At 41.9% G+C, this 27457-nt stretch overlaps 1 protein-coding gene across 2 annotated transcripts in view; it reads right to left on the bottom strand.

The window, feature by feature from the left end:
- Window positions 1-10332: 10332 nt before the first annotated feature.
- NLK (nemo like kinase) overlaps window positions 10333-27457 on the bottom strand; it is a 170300-nt gene continuing 153175 nt past the window's right edge. Inside the window, exons 8-12 of one of the 2 annotated variants that reach the window (XR_010748893.1) lie at window positions 20411-20497; window positions 15905-16103; window positions 14882-14975; window positions 12005-12131; window positions 10333-10528 (exon numbers count right to left, since the gene is read on the bottom strand). Coding sequence is in view for 1 of the 2 variants with exons in the window: in XM_066363739.1 (XP_066219836.1) it covers window positions 12077-12131; window positions 14882-14975; window positions 15905-16103; window positions 20411-20497 (435 nt within the window). In the remaining variant the exon portion in view is untranslated. Of the gene's footprint in view, window positions 10529-10561; window positions 12132-14881; window positions 14976-15904; window positions 16104-20410; window positions 20498-27457 lie in introns of those variants that run through there. The other variant, XM_066363739.1, reaches the window with a different exon arrangement.

Consider the following 27457-nt stretch of genomic DNA (forward strand, 5'->3'; position numbering starts at 1 on the left):
CTTCGAGGAGCTCCAACCTCAGTGTTCATGGGAGAAGGGGGCTGAGCCACACAGAAACGGGAGACAGGTAGGGTCAACTATGTCAGAGCAACACTGAATGGTACTCCGTGGTGGCCCTGCGAAAGCTGTTTTGTGGTGCAGGCAGGAGCTATAAGGACCAGGAGTAAGGAAGTAGGTAAATGGAGACAGGGAGTATATATAGATACTGGTTATGTAGGGGAGGACGATATGGGGCAGTAACTGAAGGGAGATGTGCTTAAGAGAGAGGGATTATTTATTTTCAGGTAAGGGAGACTAGAACACTTTCATTTGTTTAGTGCTGTTGGAAGTTTCTGGGACCAGGGGGAGCTTGTCCATACAGAAGGAAGAGAATAGGAAATGTGGCTCCAGGCCCCTGAAGACCTGGAGAGAATGGAAGGGTTAGGGTTGGGTCAGAGGAGCTCTGTGCTTCACAGAGTGAGCCCCATGGGGACCAGGAGAAATTGCTGGCAGTGTAGAGGGCCAGCAAGTGGGTGGCCACTGATTTGGAGGCCCCAACCTGCTAAATTGTGTGCTTTACTCCACTGTGAGATCTGCTCAAAAAAAAAAAAAAAGGCTGTTGGATTCATCCAGGTTGGGGTTCAGAAAGTCAATGGTGATGGTGAGGAGTTGAACAAGTGATTGAAGAGATGGAGCATGTAGTTCAAACCAGACAGGGAGTGAGTGACCTGAGGCCAAAAGGGCTGGTAGAGAGGAAGTAGAAGAGTGAATGGATTTGAGGCTGAGGCAGCAGTGCTAGTGTGATGGGAAAGACTGGATGAATGGGCCAGAAGGGTGGGAGATGAGGATAAGGGGGTGCAATGTCTGAGTTCCTGGTGTCAGGAAGAGGTTCTGTCCATGGGAAGGTGTCTCTGAAACGGAGTGGAAGGTCTTTGGAGATGAGGTCAAGGGACAGAGAGGCCAGGGTGTGGGATATATCAACTGCAAAGGTCACCTAGGATGGTGGTGGCAGTCAGGTGGGGGGAAGACTGGGAGCCCATTGCCAAAGTCTTGGGTATCTAAGGGGAGTAACCAGGAGGGAGGTGGGCATGGGCTGAGGTGTGGCTCAAGCCTCAGAAAGTGGAGGGGAAATGGGGGAATGTGGTCTTGGGGAGGCTGGTGACCCTACCTCTTGCCCCTGAGCTTGTGGAGTGTGAGAAAATAAACAGCCTGTCCTGGAGAGAGCTGTGGGAAAGCTGAGACCTTGAGGAGCAGGGGGAGCCAGGTGTCAGTTACTGCAGGAGGTGAAGGCTGAGGGTGTGGAGGAGTTTGTTAGCTCTATAATAGAGGAGGGAGGACAATCAGGGCAGGGGGAAGGATAGCACAGCAGGAGAGGAGGGTGAGCAGGAATGAATGTCATTGGTTCTGGCATCCCCAGGACATCTCAGGGGCAGGCTGGGGCACTCGGCACACAGCTCTACTCAGCAGGAGCTTGGCAACAGTATGTTCCCCCTTCCCTCAAGAATGGCTTTTGGGATGTGGCAGCACCTTTTAAGTGGTGCTACTTGCTGCGGGGAAGTGGTGTGGGATTTGCTCAGAAAACATGGTAAGTGTGCAGCTGTTAATGTGACTGTTCCTCAAAAAACATCTCACCCAGCCAAGTTTGTTATCTGTAGATAAAGATATTCAAGGCTAAGCACTTTCACTAGAAGGCCAGCCCCTCCATCCAAAAAGATATGTGTCCAGCCTCTGTCTTATGTTTGAAATTCCTCTAGTGGGGAAACCACAGCTCTTAATTTCATGAGGTCAGATAAGTGGTAGCAGATAAATAGCCCTGGGGCGAAGGACATGGCTAATTAGCAGACTCCTCACCCAAAGCAAGTGTTGAATGAAAGAATGAGGGAGGCCATGGCTGGATAGCTCCATTGGTTAGAGCGCCGTCCTATAGTGTAGAGGTTGCTGGTTTGATCCCTGGTCAGGGCACAAACAGGAACAGATGTTCCTCTTTTCTGCTCTCTCCCTTCCTCTAAGATCAATAAAATACACATTAAAATAAGAATGAGGGAGAAGGGGCCATGCTTAGCACCTTTTGAAAATTACTTTATTGTGATGAGACAAACACCATTAAGCCCACCAGTAGACCTAAACTAGTCCTAAGGCTCTTGTCTTTGGCAGCAACTCGACAAAGCTTTTCCCTCTCCTCTTTGCTTTTGTTTCTTTTCTCTCTTTAAAATGCACCCACCCTTCTCTCCCACCTGTCCCATCCCCCCCCCCTTTTTTTGTATTTTTCTGGTGAGAAGAGGGGAGGCAGAGAGACAGATTCCTGCATGCACCCGATTGGGATCCACCTGCCATGCCCACTAGGCGGCAATGCTCTGCCTATCTGGGGCGCTGCTCTGTTGCAACTGGAGCCATTTTTTTAGCACCTGAGGCGGGGGCCAACTTTGCTCCAATGGAGTTTTGGCTGCAGGAGGGGAAGAGAGAGATAGAGAGGAAGGAGAGAGAGAAGGGTGGAGAAGCAGATGGGCGCTTCTGTGTGCCCTGGCTGGGAATTGAACCCAGGACTTCCACACGCGGGGCTGACGTTCTGCTGAGCCAACCGGCCAGGGCCCCCCTAATCTTTAAAATATTCTAAGGCTTGCCTGACCTATGGTGGCGCAGTGGGATAAAGCGTCGACCTGGAACACTGAGGTCGCCGGTTCGAAACCTTGAGCTTGCCTGGTTGAGGCACATATGGAAGTTGATGCTTCCTGCTCCTCCCCCTTCTCTCTCTCTCACTCCTTTCTCTCTAAAAATCAATCAAAAAATATTTAAAATATTCTAAGGCTCAGCTGAAGGCCACCTTCCCAAATGCCCTGATTTGGTGGCATTGCCACCATCTCTGAATCTCTTCTCTGACATTTATTCTTCACCTGGAGAAACAGTGATCTGAGTTCACCTTTCCTGCCAGACTGTAGGATTCTTGACAGTAAAGACTGTGTCTTTGGCACCTTTATTTGACTAACACGAAGGTGGGGCCACTGTCGAGTGAACTAAACATGAAAGTCAGACTCTGCCACACGGAGACTGCCATGCAGTGAAATTGTGAAGGGAACAGTGGGTGTAAGAACATCCAACCAAAGGCAAGTAAGAAATATATCAAATTTCAAGAGTTTCTGCTGCTGGTGGATAATAAGACCTGTAAAGCTGCTGTGGCTCTAGAGTCAGTGGATGGTTTCACACAAAGCCAAAACCTTATACATTCATTAGCAAAACCTAAGATTCTGTCAGTCCCGGAGGTGTAACAAGGCGGCTGTGTGGGGGCCAGTCAGAATGATCTCAGTTGCGATCTGTGGGTTTCCCTGAGGCAGAGTGCAGTTGAGCAGCTGTCTTGAATGATTACCTCCTTTCCATATCAAAGAACCTGTGGAGTGGATTACCTCCTTTTCATATCAAAGAACTTGGAGTGGAGGGACAGAGCAGGTAGGGTTCCTTCTCAAAGACTTAGTTTAAAATTTGAGTATTTTGCCCTGCCAGATAGCTCGGTTGGTTGGAGCACTGTCCTGATGTGCAAAGGTTGGGGTTTGATCCCCAGTCAGAGCACATACAGAAACAGATCGAGGTTTTCTCTTCTCCTCTCTCTCTAAAAAAAAAAAAAAGATATTTTGTTTGTAGGTCTTTTGGCATTTTAATTTTTTTAAATATTGCATTAAAATATTATTTATCCTGGTTACTGAGTTTACTTGGTGCTCATCTAAGTTTTGTGCCTGAGGTGAGTCTCGCTCACCTCACTCTAGTCCCAGCCCTGGTTGTCAGGTAGGAGTGGGGAGGAAGAGTCCAGTTACTGGGTCTGGAAAGCTCACCGTCAACAGAATTGGCAGTAGGGAGACAGTAGGAGATACTGAGTAAGGCAGTCTGAGATTACAAGTGTTTTAGGAATATTCACCTGGCCCCAGTGTGGACTGGTGGTGAGGGAAGTCTGGAAGCAAGATGCTGGAATTTGTTTACCAGCATCATGTGTTTCCAGTTTAGCAGCTAAAAAAGGAGAGAACTGAAGGTATTAGGAAGAGGCTTTTTTTTTTTTTTCAAGATATGTGTGTCTCAAATACATCTGGTGGTGGAAGTAAAGGGGCCCATTTAATGGAACACTCTCACTTACGGAGTGCCTATTGTATACTAGAGCAGGGGTTGGCAAACTTTTACTAGAAATGGCCAGACAATAAACATTTAGGCTTTGTGGACCAATCTTGGTCCCAGCTACTCAGTGCTGCCATTTGTTGTATGAAAGCAGCTATAGATGTACAGTGGTACCTTGAGATACGAGTTTAATTTGTTCTGTAACCGAGCTCGTAAGTCAGTCAACTCATATTATCAAAAAATTTCTCCCATTTAAAATAACTGAAATAGATTTAATTCATTCCAGCCCTGTGAAACATCCCCAAACCATCCTAAATTATGAAAAAGACATGTTTTTAATTAAGAAATACACATGTATATGTATACTTTACCAATGCATAGCAAAATATATAAAAGAAAAAAGTGTTATTTCGTACTGTATTCTTACCTTGGAGACAGACGAGTGCGGCTAATGGAGGTGAATGGCGGAGGAGGAGGGAGGGAGGAAGGGATGCAGGCACTGTAGACACGTAAACTAAAACTGCACTTTCTTTACTTAAAACGAAACCACAAAAACTTAATTGTAAAAAAATGCACTTTCTTAACTTTAAACTTAACCTAAGCTTAACATTACTTATTTTTCATTTAATCACCACCTGTTTTTGCCTTTTTGGCTGCACTTTTGTCACTTTCACTTGCAGGACTTTTGAATAAAAATCTATCTGAAGAGGTTTGCTTTTGCCTGCCTTTTAAAATGTTACGGAAATGTGACAACAAGTGTCATTAAAAAGTGCTGAAGCACAATCAGTTGAAACTTTTTCTGGGTGTTTCTTTTCAATGAAACTTGAAAGCTTCTCCCACATTGCCAGCATGTCTTTAATTTCACTTGTAGAAATCACTTCTTCTGACTCTACCTCCTCCTCACTACTAATCTCTTGCAGAAGCTCTGTATGTTGCATCATCTGTAGCTTCTTCAATTCCTCAGTTGAGAGTTCCTCCTCATGTTCCTTGACGAGCTCGTTTACTTCACCCTCATCTACCTCCAGACCCATCGACTTTCTGAGGGACACAATCTCCTCCAACGCTTCTACCTCAGTCTCGGTCTCTGGTTCGAATCCTTCGAAGTCCCTGTCTGCAACAATATCAGGCCATAACTTTTCCCATGACGAGTTCAAGGTTCTTCTTGTAACCTCTTGCCATGCCAAGTCAATAATGTATAAACATATCACGATGTTGTAGTGATCTTTCCAAAACTCTCGAAGGGTTAGATTTGTATTCTCAGTCACCTCAAAGCAGCGGCAGAACAAGTGCTTTGTGTAAAGCTTTTTAAAGTTGGACATGACCTGCTGATCCATAGGTTGCAAGATTGAAGTGTTGGGTAGGAGGTAGAGGACTTTCACGAATTTGAACTCATTGAGAATGTCTTCTTTAAGACCAGGTGGGTGGGCTGGAGTATTTTCAAGGATTAGTAATGCTTTCATTGGGAGTTTATTTTCTTGAAGAAATATCTTCAAGAAAATAAACCAAAGACGAGATTTACCCATTCAATAAAAAACTGCCACGTAACCCATGCCCTAGCATTGGTGCACCACATAACCTGCAGTTTTTCTTTAAGAATCTTGTGAGTCTTAGAGGCTCAAGGATTTTTGGAATGATAAACTAGCAGTGGCTTTACTTTACAGTCACTGCTAGTATTTGCACACAGTGCAAGGGTCAGACGGTCCTTCATGGGTTTATGGCCTGGCAGCTTCTTCTCCTTTTCGGTGATGAAAGTCCTCCAGGGCATTTTTTTCCAAAACATCCTGTTTCGTCACAGTTGAACACTTGTTGGGGGATGTAGCCTTCTTTTGTGATAAGCGCAGCAAAACGTGCGATGTACTCCTCAGCTGCCTTAACGTCAGCACTCGCAGCTTCACCATGCCTCACCACCGAGTGGATGTCAGATCTCTTGAAAATTTCAAACCAGCCATGACTTGCCTTAAATGTATCTTCTGCTGCCTCTTTTGAGGTTGATGGTTCTTTCAAGTTGCCGTGAATAATATGTGCCTTTTCAGATATTACAGTCTCTGTCACTGTATCTCCTGCCAGCTTTCTCTTTCACCCACACCAGCAGAAGCTTCTCCATTTCTTCATGGATATTTGTCCTTAATTGGGACAGAATTGTAGTTCCTTTCACTGGATTTGCGCTTTTGATGACATCCTTTTGTTTAATGGTACAAATTGTAGATGTATTGTGGTTGTACAGCCTTGCCAGTTCAATCACTCGTACACAACACTCATGTTTTTCTATTATTTCTTGCTTTACTTCTATCAACATCACTCTCTTCTTCTTCTCACCACTGTCCTTTACACTCATTTTCTTTGGCCCCAAGATAGCACACAAAAAAAGTTAGTTAAAAAATGCAAAAATGATGCAAGAACGAGTGTAGCGCACGAGATTCGACTTGATTCTGTGGGTAACATGTGAGAAAGAATGAGATGCTGGTGTTGTGCTGCCGATACTGGATGATTGCACCAAAGCGCCAACTAGCAGCAGCTTCCTGAATCACGACTCGTATCTCAGAATTTCGCTAGGATCTTGAACAAAAATACGGACCGAGTCGCAGCTCGTATCTTAAAAAATTCGTATGTTGGTCTGCTTCTATCTCAAGGTACCACTGTATGTACATGAGTGGATATGGCCATGTTCCAATAAAACTTTATTTACAAAAACAGGCATTGGGTCTGATTTGACCTGTAGTGGTTGTAGTTTACTGGCCCCTGCTGTAAGGCATTGTCATCTTCATGGTCAAGGCCACGTAGCCAGGAGTTTAGTAAGTGAAGAGAAAGCAAAGAGGGAATGCATCCACCATCCTAAGGCCTATGCTCAGAAGTGGCACACACCCCTACCAATCACATTCCATTGGAGACAAGTTAGACACATGCCTGCATCTTACCACCAGGGGGTCTGGGAATGTAGTCAAGCCTTGTGCCAGGGAAGGAGAGATTTCAGTGGTCCACGAACAGTGTTTGTCACAGATTCCTTTAGGGGCAGTTTCAGAACCTTTATGAAAAGTATGCTCACACTAAAAAAAAAAAAAAAAATTTTTCCCCTTAAATTTTGATGACTCTTTCAATATGGATGAATCTGTTTGGGGTAGAAAACGCCAAGTGTAGCCTGACCAGGTGGTGGCACAGTGGCTAGAGCAGGGGTTGGGAACCTATGGCTTGCGAGCCAGATGTGGCTCTTCTGAGGCTGCATCTGGCTCGCAGACAAATCTTTAATAAAAAAAATGTTAAAAATAGAAAACATTCTCATTACAATCCATTCATTTCCTACTGTTCATGTTCATGGTTGTGGGTAGCTGGAGCCGATCACAGCTGTCCTCTGGGACAACACCAAATTTTTATTGGATAATACGTAAGGTACATGGGTCATTGTATGGCTCTCACGGAATTACATTTTAAAATATGTGGCGTTTATGGCTTGCTCAGCCAAAAAGGTTTCCAACCCCTGGGCTAGAGCATCAGACTGGGACGTGGAGGACCCAGGTTCAAGACCCCAAGGTCACCAGCTTGAGCCCGGACTCATCTGGTTTGAGCAAGGCTCACCAGCTTGAGTAAGGAGTCACTTGCTCTGCTGGAGCACCCCAGTCAAGGCGTATGTGAGAAAGCAATCAATGAACAACTAAGATACCACAACAAAGAATTGATGCTTCTCATCTCTCTCCCTTCCTGTCTGTCCCTATCTGTCCCTCTCTCTCTCTCTCACACACACACACAAAAAAAAAAAAGAAAGAAAAAAAAGAAAACACCAAGTGTAGAAGGAATGATAGAATTAGGAAATCACTATTTCCCAACCACTAATATAATAAATAATCGGGGTAAAGATCATTGATGGATAGCACCGAGTTTGTTGAGGAATAAGATGCGGTCTCAAAATCTCTCTCCATAGAGTGCTTGTTAATTACAAAGGGAAAAGTTGCCTTTACAATGGAAAGATGTAGCAATCACAACCTTGATCAAGTGATCAAACTTAGTATCACCAAAAATGGGACATGTATGCTCCTTGACTGAAAAGTACACCACATCACCTCTGTGACAGGCTTTCCAGCCTAAATCTAATCATTAGGAAACTATCAGAAAAATCCAAATCTTTGTAGGGTGTTCTACATGACAATTGGCCTTGCACCTTCATAAATGCCAAATGTCATAAAAGGCAGATTTTCCTACATTAAAGGATGCTACCAAATGCAAGACATGACCTTGACTATATCCTGAATTGAAAAAAAGAAAAAAGCTATAAATGTAATTTTCATCAATTTCATTTTGACAATTGGAGAAATCTGAATATGTCCTATATATTAACACTTTGAGTAGCACGAATGTTCATGTACGTCCTCGTGCCTCCTGACCATCCAGAATAAAAGTGTATTTTAAAAATGTGTAAGGTAACATTAAAAAAAAGGCAAATGTATGTTCTTCTTGTTTCCATAAACTGGTTATCAAACAAACATGATTTTAAGTTAATAAAAATGTAACTGGAACTAATTTCATTTTTGAAAAAAAACAAAGACTCATTCCCAGGGTCAGTGAGCATGAAAAAAACTATGCAAAGGCTTAAGTAATATAGCAATTGTTAAATTTCTTAGGTATGACAATGGAATTGTAGTCAGATTGTAGGATAAATATCAATGTACAAAAATCAATTGTTTATAATAGCAATGAACAAACAAAATAAAATTAAGAAAAAAATTTCGTAAAAAATTACTTGGAAAAAAAAATTACTTGGGAGTAAATTTAAGAAAGAGAGCTCAAGACTTGTTGTATACTGAAAACTATAAAACATTGAAAGAAATGAAAGAAATAGATGTTCCATGTTCATGGATCAGAAGATTTACTCTTGTTATAATGACAATATTGCCAAAATTTATCTACAGAGTTGATGTAATCCCTATCAAAATCTCAGCTGTCTTTTTGAGGAAAGACTCTAAAATTCATACGGAAATGCAAGGCACTCAGAAGAGCCAAAATAATCTGGAAAAGGAAGAACAAAGTTGGAGGACTTATATTCCTGGTTTCAAAACTTACTGCAAAGTTACAGTAATTAAGACAGTGTAGTAATGGCATAAAGATGGATATAGATCAGAGGACTACAATTGAGAGTCCGGAAATAAACCCTTACATTCATAATTAATTGATTTTGTCCTTAAAATATATATATTTTTTCTGAAGTGAGAAGTAGGGAGGCAGAGAGACAAGATTCCCGCATGTGCCCAACCGGGATCCACTCGGCAAACCCACTAGGGGGCGATGCTCTGCCCATCTGGGTTGTCGCTCTGTTGTGACCAGAGCCATTCTAGCACCTGAGGCAGAGGCCACAGAGCCATCCTCAGCGCCCGGGCCAACTTTGCTCCAATGGAGTCTTGGCTGCAGGAGGGGTAAGACAGAGAGAGAGAGAGAGAGAAAGGAGAGGGGGAAGAGTGAAAAAGCAGATGGGCTATTCTCCTGTGTGCCATGTCTGGGAATCGAACCCGGGACATCTACATGCCAGGCTGAGGCTCTACTGCTAAGCCAACCAACCAGGGCCAAAATGTTTTTATTGCTTAGAAGAGAGACTGAAAATAAATTGATATCTATTGATATATCTTTCCATTTCTGGGACAGTACAGCTTTATATATACATTTTAATTGTGGTAAAATACACATAAAATGGACTATTTTAACCATTTAAATGTACAGTGCAGGGGCATTAAGTATATTTACACTGTTGTGCAATGATCACCACTATCCATCTCAAGAACTTTTTCATTATCTTATTTTGTTTTTTTTTCTTACCTTTTTTCCTTCTTTTTTTTAAAGTGAGAAGAGAGGTAGAGAGACAGACTCTCACATGTGCCCAGACTGGGATCCACCTGGCAATCCCCTGTCTGGGGCCGACGCTCTAACCAATTGAGCCACTGGCTGTGGAAGGGGAAGAGGGAGAGAAGAGGGAGAGAAGCAAATGGTTGCTTCTCATGTGGGCCCTGATTGGGAATCGAACCTGGGAAATCCATGTGCTAGGCCAGTGCTCTATCCACTGAGCCACTGGCCAGGGTCAGTATTAGTTAAGTTTTCAATATGTTTTTGGCAAGCTAAAGTTTCTGAGAAGGTTTTCAAAAAGTTCATCTAATATCCTCAAATATCTAAGTGGAAATATAAATAGGAAATGTCTCAAAACTTTGTAAATTCAGTATAAACGCTGAAGTGACAAGAAAACAAAAATCAGGGACTGAAATAAACAGATGACACATCTTTTTCAAATGTCACATTTAATGTTTTCACCACTGTACTTCAAATCTACATTGTACAAAGTGACCAGTCAGTGTGCCACAGTAATTGACCAACCTCTGAGATTGTACCTTTCACACCAGTGTCTTCTTGGGCTCTTTTGATACTAAACACGTTTCTCATTCAAGTGAATTGAAATGCTTCAGTTGGGTTGATTCTCAGGAGCCTCATAAAAAAAAAAAAAACAAAGATATTGCACCATCTTTGTTTAGTAATTCAATGTTTGTTTCTTTCACAGCAAATAATTACTTCATTGAAGTTAAAACTTCCAAACATAACTTATTAATAGTCTTCAAATTCAGCTCAGATCACTCAAGATGAAAATACTCTGCTAAATACAGATAACTTACAATAACTTTAACAGTTAATTGTCCATAACACACACCAAGGATTTTTCCTAGACCAATTTTAAGACGATTCATTATTATTCCTCGTACAGGTGAAAAACGATCTTCAATGTTCTTGTCTTTTTATTTTTAATATAAAAGTTGGAAGGGACATTCAAGTTTCAAGTCTCCACATTGAACTTAAAAAAAAAAATAGTCATCATCAGCATGTGGAGGTAAACAAGCCAAGTTGTATAACTCCAGGAGGTAGAGGCCTTCAATTTGTATTCATATATACATATGCACAGAAGAATTCAGTGTTCCAACAGAAAAAAGAATTTGTCAAAAAGTAATAAGTTATTTACTACTGTGACATTTCAAGACTCCCACAGCTTTGCCTAAGGACACAAACACATTTGACATAATTCCCTATGTGCCTTTTTTTTTTGTGGCTTTAAATTTTTTTTTAAATTTGTTTTTGTCTTTTATTTATTTATTTTTATTGTCCAGTGCAGGAAAAGTCTCACAAAATTTCACAGACCTAAGATGTGCAAGCTAGTTCTCTCTCTATACAGCAATGTTGGGATTCTTTTGAAATTAGCCCAGAAATGAATTATTTACACACATGAAAGATGCATGCTTGGGGGTTCTTGTATGTAAGAAAGAGCAGAAAAACTTCTAATAAAAATAGATTAAATATATATATATATATATTTATACTGGGTAAGGAAAACAGAAGTTTAGTCTCTCCTAGTCACAAACTCATTCTCTCTACCCACAACGTTGGATTTCAGACAGCACACATCACCGTCACGGCTCTAATGAGAAGCTAATTATAGGGCTTGATCATTAGGTGGCATGCCCCTCCCCCAACCCCTCCCCCCACCCCGAGGTGCAGCCAGATCAGCTCATGTGGCTCCATGATTGGTCGCAGGCAAGGTTTCTAGATTCTTTCATTTTAGAAAACCCATAATTTTCAGGAATGGCTCAAATATCAAAATGGATGACTGTCCTGTGTGTGTGTGTGTGTGTGTGAACAATCTCACTTCATTTTAAAAAACAAAAACAAAACAAAAACACAAAACCCCAAACTCCCAAATTTGGTTCAATTCTCTTTTGTTCTGAGGTGAGCCATAACAGCTGCACTAAATTCATAAAACATGTGCAACTCTGGGTAAAATAGTTTTCTTCTAAAAGCACAACCACTTTACAAGATTAAAAGTCTAGTAACATTTCTAAATATTATTCATATCATACAAGTAGTGGTTGTTAATTTAAAACTTCATTAGTAAAATTACAGTACAAGCATGATTAACCTCCAGAATTGCAAACCCCAGACTCCAGTGGAAAGCTACATTACATCTTCAGTAGTACATTATCTTCCACCGTCACTCCCACACCAGAGGAGATGGGGGCATCTCAGATGGCTGGGCCACAGTGGAACTAGAGAAAAATGGAGACATGGTGAAAATAGCTGTAACACCACCAGGGCAAAGGGAATTCACTGCTGCCTGTTTTCCTCTCTATCTTTAAAAAAAATTGCAAAGTCCATTTGAGGATTTTTATTTCTGTTTCTATTTTTAATTCTCTAAATTTGCATTTGTTCCAAATTGTTTAAGGATTTGTATCTTTAGTGAGGCAATATGGTACAGCAGCTAGTATACCGCCTTGAAATCATGTCATTCACCGGTTGTGTGACACACAGCAAATTCCTTCACTTTCCTCTTTCGGATAGGGATAATGCTATTGTGCTGAATAATGAGAAAATGGGAGCTTTCCCCACTGCCTACTTCATAATACAAAGTAAACAGTAGCTATTATAAATAATAATGCTTATAATCAACCAGAAAAATAACCTTAAAGGATGCAGAATTATTCATTTAAAAGTAGCCTCTGAAGGCCCTGGCCAGTTGGCTCAGTGGTAGAGCGTCGGCCTGGCGTGCAGAAGTCCCGGGTTCGATTCCCGGCCAGGGCACACAGGAGAAGCGCCCATCTGCTTCTCCACCCCACCCCCTCTCCTTCCTCTCTGTTTCTCTCTTCCCCTCCCGCAGCAAAGGCTCCATTGGAGCAAAGATGGCCCGGGCGCTGGGGATGGCTCTGTGGCCTCTGCCCCAGGCGCTAGAGTGGCTCTGGTCGCGGCAGAGCGACACCCCGGAGGGGCAGAGCGTCGCTCCCTGGTGGGCATGCTGGGTGGATCCTGGTCGGGCGCATGCGGGAGTCTGTCTGACTGTCTCTCCCCATTTCCAGCTTCAGAAAAATACAAAAAAAAAAAAAAAAGTAGCCTTAATTTTATGTGGGTACCTATTTTGAATGAGCTTCATAAAATTTACAGAGACAGAGAGTCAGAGAGTGGGATAGATAGGGACAGACAGACAGGAACGGAGAGAGATGAGAAGCATCAATTATCAGTTTTTTGTTGCGACACCTTAGTTATTCATTGATTGCTTTCTCATATGTGCCTTGACTGGGGGCCTTCAGTAGACCGAGTAACCCCTTGCACGAGCCAGCAGCTGGTAGCTTTGCTCAAACCAGATGAGCCTGTGCTCAAGCTAGCGACCTCGGGGTCTCGAACCTGGGTCCTCAGCATCCCAGTCCGACGCTCTATCCACTGCGCCACCACCTGGTCAGGCTTCATAAGCTTTCTTTGTCAAATATTAATTGAGTAGTACAGTAGTGGATAATCACTGTGGATTTGTTGCCACAGATTTGTTTTATTAGTTATTTCATATGTCTAATGCTGCCAACTAAATTATAAACACATACTCTGGTTTCTCTTCAGATTGCATAAATCTTTCACCTTTTACTAAATTATAAACATGAGGGAGTATGTGTAACCACTCTGTTTCTCTGCGGCCCAGAATAATGAATAACTCACACCTGGAAAGGTATTAAAACATTTGATTCACTGGGTCACTGCCTCTTAGGGAAAAAAATTAAAGTAATTTTAAACCACAGAGAAGTAAAAATGCAACTTAAATCCTTTTTTCAACTGACATATCTATGGAATAAATGAAAGTCACCCCGATTTAAAAATTCTAAACAAAAAATCTTGACTTTGGTTCACTAAATTCAATCAACTTCAATACTATGTCAAGGTCAATTAAAACAGAAGTGAGGGAAAGGGAAAGAAAAGCAGGGAGAAGAGGGGAAGAGGAGAGGAAGAAAGGCAGGTGGGGAAAAAGGGAGGAAGAGTATGACTTCTCAGATCCAAATCCACCCTTCTGTGTCCTGCTCTGTGATACTGGAGCCAGACCCTGTTCACATTTCTCCTTCGCCACCTGGACTGATGTTAGTTATTAGTTAGCCTCTGTCGACAGAGGGCGCTGGAAAGGCGCTGCAAGGCCCTAGCATTAGGAAGCAGCTGCCCTTCCTAGTTCTGGTGTGCCTTTTTTTTTTAAATGTGAAAGGCCCTGCTTTGGTCCACCCAAACATCTGGCAAATTTCTCTGCAACCTAGCAGTCCTTTTTGATGGACGAGTTCTGTACCCATTTTGGGAAATTTCTTCACCGCCCTCATAGGGTATGCCTCTGTGGCAGCCAAATCATCTTTGAAGAAGTCTAAATCTTACTAGTCTTGAGTGGAGGGGCCTTCTCTAACTTCTTAATTTCTTCTTTGTTCATTCTTTTTTTCTTCTTGTTATTAAATTTTACTGAGTGTGGTGTCTTTCTCAGGACTGGACTTTGATACAAGGAATTAGGGAAAAAGAGACTGAGGAGGAAAGCACACAGAGAATGAGGCTTGCTAGGTTTCAAAATAGGTTTAAAGCTCTTGGACCAATAAGCCTATTGGACACATCAGCAGTCAATCTATAAAAGATAATTTTCTTGCTTGCACTTGTTATGAAGGTGGTGGGAATGGGAGTAGGAACCCAGATGACCATGTCTAACTCCAGGACAGTGGCTGCCCCACTCTTGCTGCAGGAAGATCCCCATGCACTTGACCAGGCAGCACGATGGTCAGTCATCTGGGGAAAAACTGCCAAAGCAACTACAGCAAATTGGCATCAGTGTAAAAATTCATGCTTACATTTTAATGTTTTTGTCTAAAGCCAAAGTTCATAACAGAAACTTTCTGTTGGATCTTTTATGTATGTTACCTCATCTAAATAAAAACAGAAGTATGCTGAATAACAAAATCACAATGGTATCTTTTTAATTCGAACAAGACAGTTAGAATTATATACATATAGTTACCTAATAAAGCTCTTAAAAGCAGCAGACTGAGGGTTGATGCAGAGAGGCACTCTGTTTCCTTTCTGCTGTTCCAGAATGAACTGGTGAATAATTTCTGTGGAGAAAACAGACATTACAAAAGGCATTCCAATCTGCAGGTCTGGAGCAGTGGGTTCTCAGCTAACTCCGGCCGCATGGGAGCGTTTCCTATTGGTTTAGTTAAATCAGACACATGTCACCTATCAGGCATAATTTCAGAAGAACTTTCCTGAAACCAAATGACAGATGCTGCTAAACATAAGGAAAACCCCCCAAAGTGGCACTACACAGGGCGGGAATCCTATCATTGGGAGGAGTAAAACGGTCAATTTGAGAGTGACTCCACAGGGTTTGGCATTATGAGTCAACTCTTCTAAATTGCTGATGATTACCATCATTTTGAAAATCAGTTTAAAACCTTGATGTTAAGGTAGACAGTTTTGGGCTGCTTACTTTGGGGACTACTTTCTCTCCCAAAATCCCCTAAAGCAGACACTAAGATCATTAAGAATTTTGGATGTCATACACTCCTACCCCACCCCAATTCCTGATTGTGTCAGGAAATTTTACAAGTTGACCAGCAGAAATGTCCTCCTCTTGTCATTACTGATGGAATAATTCCCTCATTGGACGTTTACCTTTTTAAAAAACTTCTGCATGTTATGCAAAGAAGAAGTCCAACAGGGTTCATTCAATGAAATAAATTACACTGAGTGAATACATATGAAATATACAGAGTCATACTCATTAAATAAATTGGCTTTGAAAGCAAGAACAAGATATTCATTCCTCTGCCTGACCTTTCCTTGGAGGTAATACTAAACCAGCACTTTTACAACACAGCTTCCTTGGCATATATGCCCTGAACAAAAGAGAGATACCCAAGATTGTAAAAGAAATCTACGAAGGAGCTTGGCCACCATCCAAATCTCAGCTTTTCAGAGCCATCTAATGAAAACTGTTACCAGTGATCCTATCAGACTGAAGACCAAAAAAGATACTCACCTTTAACCTGTCGAACAGAACTGAGGTTCTTCTCAAAAGTGTCATCAAATTTGGGGTTGGTGACAGGTTCAAAGTCACTGGTGTAAACTCTTCCAGTAGAGGTGGAAAAGCAACATTTACACATACATGTGTGATACCGCAGTCGCCCTTCATCTAGGTAGGGGTGGGCTAAGGCATCCTTAGCGGATATTCTTTTGGACTGAAATCAAATTTAGAGACCAGCACATCAACACTACAGATAAACACAACTGTCCACACAGGTTCTTTCCACAGTAACTGCTTATACAATACTTTACGGCACATCCTGTGTAAAGGGGGACAACTGGGCCCTGGCCGGTTGGCTCAGTGGTAGAGCATCGGCCTGGCGTGCAGAAGTCCCGGGTTCGATTCCCGGCCAGGGCACACAGGAGAAGCGCCCATCTGCTTCTCCACCCCTCCCCCTCTCCTTCCTCTCTGTCTCTCTCTTCCCCTCCCGCAGCAAAGGCTCCATTGGAGCAAAGATGGCCTGGGCGCTGGAGATGGCTCCTTGGCCTCTGCCCCAGGTGCTAGAGTGGCTCTGATCACAGCAGAGCGACCCCCCCCACCCCGGAGGGGCAGAGCATCACCCCCTGGTGGGCATGCCAGGTGGATCCCGGTCGGGCGCATGCGGGAGTCTGTCTGACTGTCTCTCCCCATTTCTAGCTTTGGAAAAATACAAAAATAAAAAATAAAATAAATAAATAAATAAATAAATAAAGAGGGACAACTGAATTCAGAGGTGGGTAATGCAACAGTCGAGGAAGTATGAAGCAACTTTTTGCTAAGATCCTGAAAAGTTTCTACTGTGGAATAAATGTATGCAGGGTCAAAAATTACAAATATCATGACATTTAAATATGTAATGCTCTGAAGGGAACGAATTTACATTTTAAATAACAGTTTTATTTTCTAAACATGTCTCAGCATTTAGAAGAAATGCGATCATGGTGGAAATTTTACAAAGCTGCTTGAAACTTTTATTCTCTTAGCATAGCCACTCAGTGTAGGGTATCTGAAAGCCGTTGGGAGTTAGGCAGCAGGTAATGGTCTGAATGCTATGTTTTAATATTCTGCTCAGTCTGAGTAGCAGCAGCCTGTGGTTTTCTGACACTTCAGATCATAATACTTCATATACCAGTTTCAGGTTGATAAACCATGCATGTTTAAACTCGTATCTCCACAAAAAAAGAAAAAGAAAAAAATCCCTTCTTTTCACTCAGTAGACATGTAAGTATTACTATGAAAAAGTGAATTTTTTTTTTTTTTATTTTTCTGAAGCTGGAAACGGGGAGAGACAGTCAGACAGACTCCCACATGCGCCCGACCGGGATCCACCCGGCATGCCCACCAGGGGCGAAGCTCTGCCCACCAGGGGGCGATGCTCTGCCCCTCCGGGGCGTTGCTCTGCCGCGACCAGAGCCACTCTAGTGCCTGGGACAGAGGCCAAGGAGCCATCCCCAGCGCCCGGGCCATCTTTGCTCCAATGGAGCCTTGGCTGCGGGAGGGGAAGAGAGAGACAGAGAGGAAGGAGGGGGGGGGGGTGGAGAAGCAAATGGGCGCTTCTCCTATGTGCCCTGGCCGGGAATCGAACCCGGGTCCCCCGCACGCCAGGTCGACGCTCTACCGCTGAGCCAACCGGCCAGGGCGAAAAAGTGAATTTTAAAGGATTTAAGGATGGACTCAATAGCAGAGAGTAGAACAAAAACACCTCTGCCCTGCTTTCAATATGATCAAGCACTTCACATAACCTGATAAAAAATCCATTTTGCACTCAAACCAAAAACAAACAAACAACCTGTCCACCAAAAAAATAAACAAAAAATTCGGATCATCCTGACTGGTTCTGATCCCCCCCCAAGATAAAATGTTAACTATTTCCCATAAACCTGGATTCCCAAAAAACATTTTTATCTCTGATTTTTTGCTGTGCTGATGTTAAAAGGCATGTCACGACCTTTCAGGATACGATAATCACAAAGGAAAGCTGCTATCACCACAAACAGACAAATGTAAACCTGACCACCTTGGTTTTGTTCCTGTTGTTTTGTATTTGGTGACCCAGCTGAAGTCTGATTCATTGCTGCTCTTAGAAAATAATTTAAGTTGAATCCAGCTATTCCTGGAGGTTACACTGGGATAAAGGTCTACTGTCAAAACCGAAAAACACTAGCCGCTGACTAGTGCACCTTGCCCGGGACTAGGCCTTCCTTCATTCTCAGTGTCTATGGCCAGTTTCACGTGAGATTGAGCTCTTTGGCTTTTACTCACTAAATCTGGTTCTTGGCCAAGTCTATTTCTGTTACAATTCAACATGGTGATTGAATCTAGGTTTTATTTTATCATCTGACGATTAAGTCATTTCTGTCACAGGTGGCAGATGTCAGAAATTGGGTCCCTGTGAGCTGCCTCCAGCAGCTGGAATCTGGCTTCCCTGTTGGGTCTTTTTTTATGTGACTGAGGATTCTGATATTTCCTGAAATGTGAGAATGCTGGGTTGAAAAGATTTTAGTGTTTTCCCAACTATTGATAGCACACCTATTTGTACGATCTTTGTGCGCTTATATGAGGTCTTCTAAAGTATCTTACTAAGAGATGCTTTTGAACAAAAAGTAAATCAAATCCCTAGCATGCAAGATCAACTTTCTTTCTTTTTTTCATTTTGACAGGGACAGAGAGACAATCAGAGAGAGGGACAGACAGGGAAAGACAAGAAGGGAGAGAGATGAGAAGCATCAATTCTTCATTGCGGCATCTTAGTTGTTCAATGATTGCTTTCTCTTATGTGCCTTGACCAGGGGGCTACAGCCGAGCAAGTGACTCCTTGCTCAAGCCAGCGATCTTTGGGCTCAAGCCAGTGACCTCGGGGTTTTGAACCTGGGTCCTCTGTGTCCCAGTCTGACGCTCTATACACTGTGCCAACGTCTGGTCAGGCAAGAGAAGCATCAATTCTTTGTTGCAGCACCTTAGTTGTTCATTGATTGCTTTCTCATATGTGCCTTGACCGCGGGCCTTCAGCAGACTGAGTAACCCCTTGCTCAAGCCAGCAACCTTGGACTTCAAGCCAGCTACCTCTGGGATCAAGCTAGCGACCATGGGGTCATGTCTATGATCCCACACTCAAGCCAGTGAGCCTGTGCGACCTCGGGGTTTCGAACCTGGGTCCTCTGCATCCCAGTCCGACGTTCTATCCACTGCGCCACCACCTGGTCAGGCGCAACAGTCAACTTTCATTTCTTAAACAAATTTAAGTCTCTTAGGACTTTTGAAACAATGCTACAGAAAGGATGCTATCATTTTGAAAAGGGTATGAATACCCAAAAGGATAAACTGTCCTGCTCAGTTGAGAAAAAAATCACAATTAGGTTTTCAGTCATGGTGTTCTTTTTTTTTTTTTTCTTTTCCATTTTCCCAAAGCTGGAAACGGGGAGGCAGTCAGAGAGACTCCCGCATGCGCCAAACCGGGATCCACCCGGCATGCCCACCAGGGGGCGATGCTCTGCCCTTCTGGGGCGTCACTCTGTTGCATCCAGAGCCATTTTAGCGCCTGAGGCAGAGGCCACAGAGCCATCCTCAGCTCCCGGGCCACCCGGGCCATCTTTGCTCCAATGGAGCCTTGGCTGCGGGAGGGAAAGAGAGAGAGAGGAAGGGGAGGGAGAGGGGTGGAGAAGCAGATGGGCGCTTCTCCTGTGTGCCCTGGCTGGGAATCGAACCCGGGACTCCTGCACGCCAGGCCGACGCTCTACCACTGAGCCAACCGGCCAGGGCCAGTCATGGTGTTCTTTTGAAGGACCTGATGGTGCTTAATTATGTCCTAGGTATCTTAATTATACTATATATCTTGTTTCTTCAAATGATCAACATTTGTAATAGATATAGTCACCTGTTTCTAAAAATAGATTTTACTGTTTTATCAAAATTGGCTCTTCTAGTTTTAAATAAGAGTTGATAGTATTTTCCATTTTATAAATATAGAATGTTTCTAAGTAAACAAATTGATATTCTTTGTATACTTCTGAACGGAGTTAGTAAAATTTTCTTTTCTAAATGCTTTCATTTCTGAGTCTTCTTTGACAACAGTTATTGGCAGAGATGTGAATAATAAATATCCTTTGGCTGAATAAACAAATAAAGAGCTGAATTTTGTCCTGGAAGAGTCAAGTCCAAAAATGGCATTTGGAAAAGCTACCAGCCCAACAACTTTATGCAAGATAATGGGCAGATTCTTTCAAATAATATTAATTTTTTTTCTCCTGATTTAACTTGATGCCTTTTACAAATAGAGACAAGGATGGTAGAGTTCCTCATCTCTTCAACTCAGCTCGTATGTGTTAATAATCAACTTCTGTGTAATGAGTGAGCATGATACACATGGAACTGGGGACTGAAGTTATCTTTTGAAAAGTCATTATTTACATCGTCCATCCTGATGCTTTTCTTAGAACATGTGTTTTTAATTAATTACGAAATATAAAAACAAACACTACTTACTGGATCAAAGACCAACATCCTGCAAAGGAGATGAACAGCTTCATGTGTAGCCTGGCTAGACAGGGTATAAAGGACAGGAAGAGATGGCTGTGAAAAAATAAAGAATTCAAATATGTAAATAAGCATAAGTAGATATTGAGTATAGCTAATTTATGACAAATACTCAGCTCAAAAGATGTATGCACATAAGTCAGAATTCAAAGGGAATGAATAATTAACCAGACTTCGAAAACAACTGTCACTGACTTCCAGTAGCATATTTTATATTGCATGCTACCTTTGGAGATTAAAGCATAAAGGAGCCTATGGCAAGTGAAAGCTAATCCTATTAGCACTTACACTGTAAATGCTTTGGCAAGAAGGGAAGACCAAACATGCCCAGGAGTGGGAGAAAAGGAATTTAACACCTTGGCCACATGCCAAGTTAAGCATGTAGACTGTACAAAAAGTAAGCATGTGAATTATGTCTTACAGCAATATAACCACAAAGGTGCTAAAATACTAGTCCTAGAGGAGCTAAAAGACACTTAGGAAGCTTCAGAATCTTCTAAGAAAGTATACCACTGTTTTTGCTAGGTCTACCTATTTGTCTTTAGCAAAATATCTGACCCTTTTGCACTGGCTCTTATGACTGAAAATCCACAGACCTGATAAAGCTTTAATTTCACTGCGTGGAGAGTCAGGGACAGAGCAAGTGAATGGCATCTCTGCTCTGTCTGTCATCCAACTAACACTAACGGGTCTCACTGCATCTCAGTCACAGCCTCAGAATCTTGCTAGACAATATGTTACATATCTGCTTCCTTCCAACAAAGCCGTGTAGGAAAATCAAGAACAAAACACCTCAGAGTCATCAGGAGGTAATTATTCACCCTACAGGAGTTTTCTTCAGGATCAAGGAGCAATAGATATGAGATGGGGGTTTTAGTTCACTAACGAATTAGATAAATCAACATGTCTAAATCTCAGTATTCTTAAGTATTAAAAAAGCAGGCTGGACTAAATGATCTCTTCTTAAGTTTAGTATGAGACTTGACAGGACTACTATAGATAAAAAGCATTATGTACACAGAACCCATGCATACTAGCACTCAAATATTTGTAGACCGACTTATTATTCCTTGGTGCATTTACATGTTTGCAAGGAGAGAAGTATTTTTTTGTTAAGAATATGTAAGTCTATGGTAGCTCTGATTATCAGAGCTTATCTTGCATTAGTCAAGATAAGGGGTGTGTGTGTGTGTGTGTGTGTGTGGAGAGTGTAAGGAAGAGGTTTTAATTTACAACTTAATTTATATATTGTATGTTTTTCCCTAAGAATTTTTTTATTGTGTAAAGTGAAGTAATTTGATATTCTTAAGATCTGGATTCATTTGTGAATAGCTGTCCTCTTTTTTACTGGCTCGTGCAGGTTGTCAGCCAAATTACAGCCAATTCTTACTGACTCAAATGTCTATCTATAACCAACTCTTTCCTTTCTACTCCCCAAGTGAATCTGCACCTCACACTACTTCTTGTGGTGGAGGGATGTTATGGTTTAGGGACAGGACTACTGGAATGAGTATTAGAAGACGTGGGTTCAAATCCTAACTCTGCTATCACAAGACTTGGGTAAGTCGCTTGAACTCTGGCTTCCTCATCTATTAGACTGCAGCAGCACAGACCTACTGCCTGCCTGCCAACACCACTGCTAATCATCTAATATCTACCAAATGCCAGGTCCTGGGCTAGGTGTTAGGGCAACACAGATGAATAACATCTCTCTGGTGGGCAATGAAAACATAACCAAGTAGTTCCAGAAGCCACTGAATAGAGGATAGAGAACAAATTAGGAGGCAAAATTTGTAAGACTTGAGGACACCTTGATATGAGACAGGGGAGCTTACGAAAATCAAATGAGTGGAGGTTAGGGTTACCTGAAATTTTATTTATTTATTCATTTTAGAGGAGAGAGAGAGAGAGAGAAGGGGGGAGGAGCAGGAAGCTTCAACTCCCATATGTGCCTTGACCGGGCAAGCCCAGGGTTTTGAACCAACAACCTCAGCATTCTAGGTCAACGCTTTATCCACTGCGCCACCACAGGTCAGGCTACCTGAAATTTTAAACACTGCTCCACTCCAAATTGTATCTTTCAGAAGTTCATCTCAACAAATACACTAAAATAAGACTAAGTTTAATTTCAGCCTAGAACAGTCATATTATATACTGTCTCCTTTTCTGAGTTTATATGTATGTTAAAAAGAGGCGCAGAGAAAAAGAAGGGTCAGTTCAGCCATGCCATTATCTCTCCAGTAAGATAACCACTAATAATTTATCTAGTTCCTAGCACTGGATCCATAGAAAGTATAATGTTAGAGATGCTGCATTTCTTTTTAAAGTAATTTTAATACATTTTTAATTGATTGATTTTAAAGAAAAAGAGAAAAGGAGAGAGGAAAAAGGAGAGAGAGGGGGGAGGGAAAGAAAAAACACTCATTGGTTGCTTCCCGTATGAGCCCTGACCAGGGACAGAACCCACAACTTCGGTGTTTCAGGACAACGCTCTAACCAACTGAGCGAACTGCTAGGGCCCTGCATTTCTAATTCCATTTTCTTCCCCTCTAATTCACCAGCCATTATGGTTGAAACCAGCTGGGCCCAGGTGTCAGAACTAGAAAAGATTCTATTTCTCATCAAGTGCAGTAGAATCACTTTGAATGAGAAAAAAAAAAAAAAAAGAATGCTTAAAAATATGCCCCAAATAGCTTATCTGGAAAAAAGTTTTTGCCAACTTCCCTAACATTTACACATATCACTTTTCCCCATTTTGAAATATACTAGTCCATTTTCTGTTTGTTCTGCAAGTTTATAAGTCACTTAGCAATGTAGGAGTGAGTGGGAATGTGCTGAATCACGAGGACAGGAAGGGTTACAGAGTGCTCTATTAATGACTGTGATGAACTGTCAGTGACATGAAGCAAAGACGAGCTTCTGGTCTTGGGTGAGAAGCCCGCAATGGATATACCACAGCCAGTATAAGCCAAGTGCAGAGTGCTGGTCACTGCAGCTGAGTGGGCGAGGCTGTGTGAATCCTGTTAGATGTTCCTGTTAGGGTTCATCTGGAGCAAAGAAGCTGTGTTAGGTTTCATGCGGAGCAATGTGCAGTGCACGATAGTAAGCACTTGGGGTTCCATAAAAGAAACTCCCACCTGAAAAATAAGAAGATTGAATTACATGAAGTCTCTAACATCCTCTGATTCTGTTAAATGTAAGATAAGACAGGAAACAGGACTATTTTAATTTCGGTGAAAATATTATATCTATTTGTGACACAATTAGCTGGGAACAATCTGAGGAAAAATGAAAACCTTGTAAGAGATGAAAGAAAGGACTAAATTAGACTTTTCAATCCCATCGATAGGCCAGTGCCTCAACAAGTACCCACTTTGATATTTGGCCCTGGCAGCTAAGAGTCTCCTCAGCCAAGATTTTGAGTTGTGGAAAAGAGACAATTAAAAAAACATACACCGGATAAAGCGTCGACCTGGAAATGCTGAGGTCGCCAGTTCAAAACCCTGGGCTTGCCTGGTCAAGGCACATATGGGAGTTGATGCTTCCAGCTCCTCCCCCCTTCTCTCTCTCTGTCTCTCTCTCCTCTCTCTCCCTCTCTCTCTCTCTATCCTCTCTAAAAATGAATAAAATTTGTGTAAAAACAAACAAACAAAAAACACACACACTGTACAGTGATTTTGTCTACTCAGTATTTTCCGACCTTCAGGAAACCATTCTCTTATCACCCTCAGTGTTCTGGCTGGCCTTGAGCTCAATCTCCAAACTCCAAGGATGACACTTGACCCAGGCCTGGGCAATCAAATGACATTCCCTGGGCACCACAACTAGCTGCAGATGGGCACATGGTCTAAAACAAGTAAGGTACATGGGCTGGCTAACTCAACACATACCCCCGATCCTCTTCTCATTTACCTTCATTATATGAGATGGAAAATTCTCGGTTTTTAGCCTGTCTTGTATCTGGGAGGCCGTATATTTATTACACAGTCCTGGACAATGATATAAAAACAAGTTTGGCAGGCAGGCTTCTGGGAAAACTTTGCCTTCCTGATAAAAGGGACAGAGACTGCTAATGCTCCCTCTTTCCTCCATTTTTTTGCTTTGAAACTAGATATGATATCTGGACAAGCTACAGCTAACTTGTGACCGTGAGGTGGGAAGCAAGAGAGCATGAAGTCAACATTCTAAAGATGGCAGAGCAGAAAGAAAGAAAAATAACTAGATCCTTGATTACGTAATTGAGCAGCTCTATCAGCTCTAGACTGCCTACCTCTGGACTTGATATGAGGAAAAAATAAACTCTATTTCTTTAAACCACTGTAAGCAATTTTTTTCTATTACTTATAACCAAACTCATTCCTAACTGAATCAGAGAACTTCCAAATATTATTGCTGGACCTATTTGGGAAAGCTCTTTTCTGAAAGATTGATATGCTAGTAGAACATAGGTCTGGACTGCTGGCTCCATTTTGCTAACATGTGAGGGAAGGCCTGTCTGAAAATGAAGTCAACACACAGGAAAACCGAAAAGAGAGTCAGATTCCTGGTATGGACTGTGACTTGACTAGCTAAATCAAGCAGAGACTGAAGTCAGCTGTAGCTCAAGACTTTTCAGTTATATGAACCAGTGAGTTCCGTTTTTTGTGTAAGCCAGTTTTAACTGGGTTTCACTAGAAAGAGTCCTGTCACACAATATGGAAATATGTATATTAACTAACCAACACAAGTAAACTGAGGCAGTAATCTGTGACTTTAAGAAGACAGTTAGGTTCTCCTGTATATGTATATTTTTCAAAAAGTCCCAATAAACAATAGTACATATTTCTGCTTGTACAAATATATATAGAAATAGGCCCTGCCAGTGGCTCAGTGGTAGAGCGTTGTTGACCAAGCATGTGGATGTCCTGGCTTCGATTCCCGGTCAGGGCACACAAGAGAAGTGACTATCTGCTTCTCCAGCCACCCTGCCCCCCCCCCCCCCAAATGGCTTGATTGGTTCGAGTGCATCACCCCAGCTGCTGAGGATGGCTCTATGAAGCCTCCACCTCAGGTGCTAAAAATAGCTCGGTTGTGAGCAGGACCCCAAATGGGTAGGGCATCAGTCCAAGATGGAGGTTGCTGGGTGGATCCCAGTTGAGGCACATGCAGGAGTTTGTCTTTCTATCTACCTTCCTCTTATTTGGAGAAGAAGAAGAAAAAAACAGACATATATATACACACATAGAAAAATATGTCCGGAAAGATATTCTCAAATTAACCCAGAGGAGACTGGGATGGTGTGGGAGGTAGCTAAGGATGACTAACTCTGTAAAACTTTTATTATATTACTTGCACATAAACAAATGAAATTTTATTTTTTTAAACAAATGAAATAAAAAAAAATCTGCTGTGAAGGTATTTGTGCCTGGCAGTGATTGGCTAAGAACATCGGTTTTAGAATTAGAGAAATCTATTTTTGAGACGGCTTGAGACGTGGCATATTATTTAACCTCTGTAATACTCTATCTCCAATCTGTAAAAAGGAACAATAAATGGGACATTATAGTGTTGTGAGGATTTAATGTATTAATTAAGGTGAACATCTTTGCATCTCTGCGTTGAACTCTACTTGATCATAATATATATATAAAATATAAAATATATAAACCACAAGCTATTGTCTGCTATTTTAGAGTGATAACTTTAATTGTTAACATTAAGTGTTTAGAATGCCAGGCACTGTTATATGTTCTCCTTGCATCTACTATCTCTTTATAATTATAACAATATAATGTAGTAACCATTTTTGTTCACATTTTACAGATGAATGAACCAAGGCACAGGAAGGTTAAGTAATTTGCCTAAGGTCACAAAGTGAGTTACTGGTAGAGTTGGGAATCATATACAGTTTGTCTGAAAACTGTAGTGTACAACTCCTGGGATACCACTCAACATGCTATGCAATGTGGTAAGCCTGACACCAACACCACAGCCTGCACCTTTAATCACTACAGTCCAGAGAAACATAAACAGGGTATACATCCAGTGCACAGCACTGAGATAAGTACAGTGCCCTTTGGAGAATAGTCACGATGCATGGAAGTACACAAACTATATTGCATAATTGGATTGGGGACCAAAATAATCTTCTAACGTTAAAAAAAAATCCAAGTAGCTACATACCAAATATATTTGAGTGTGGGTGTGTATGTGTCTTCCAATGTCAGCTCTAAATAGATTGAACATGAATGGAGATACCTTCAAGCAATTGCTAATAGGCTAACAAGAGGCACATAAGACAAGCATCATGGGGTAAGGGAAGGAATAGGGAGTGGTAAGGGAAGAGGCAGAATGTGACTAATGGCTTAAGTAGAGAGCTCTAAGGTCTATTAACTTCTCCAGAGAGCAGTGATGGTATAAAGATCAACTAGCAAACATACTGTTCTGAAGAGCAGTCAGGAAATTCCTTAGAATACAGACAAAAATACTGAATTTCCATACTGTGGGAAAAATGGGACCAAATACCATACTAAATTAATTTAGACTTGATTATATATGGTAGGTACAACTCACTCTATACAAATCTACTGGGTTAATGTTCAAAGACCATGAATACCTGCCTAGAGAGGCCATTTCCAACACTGGTTAAAACTCATCTAAAGAGAATACTTTAAAGTCTGTGCAAAGCATATCTAACCTTTGAGCAGAAGAGGTCTCCTAATTAGTTTTTCTCCACCAGTCTTGTCTTTAAAATAAAAATATTCTGATCTAGCCAGAGCTATCCCTAACTTTTACCATGGTGCTGTCTTAAGGCCGTCACTAAACTCAGAGATAAAATGTTAAGCTCTAAGAGGCATTACTGTTAAGTGGACAATTCATATAAAAATGTATAATAGCCTAACTGATGGTGGTGCAAGTCCAGGTTTGAAACCCCGAGGTTCTGGCTTGAGCATGGGCTCACCAGCTTGAGCCCTGGGTCACCAGCTTGAGTGTGGGATCATAGACATGATCCTACGG

Source organism: Saccopteryx leptura, chromosome 2 (assembly GCF_036850995.1).
Source record: "Saccopteryx leptura isolate mSacLep1 chromosome 2, mSacLep1_pri_phased_curated, whole genome shotgun sequence".
Lineage (NCBI taxonomy): Eukaryota > Metazoa > Chordata > Mammalia > Chiroptera > Emballonuridae > Saccopteryx > Saccopteryx leptura.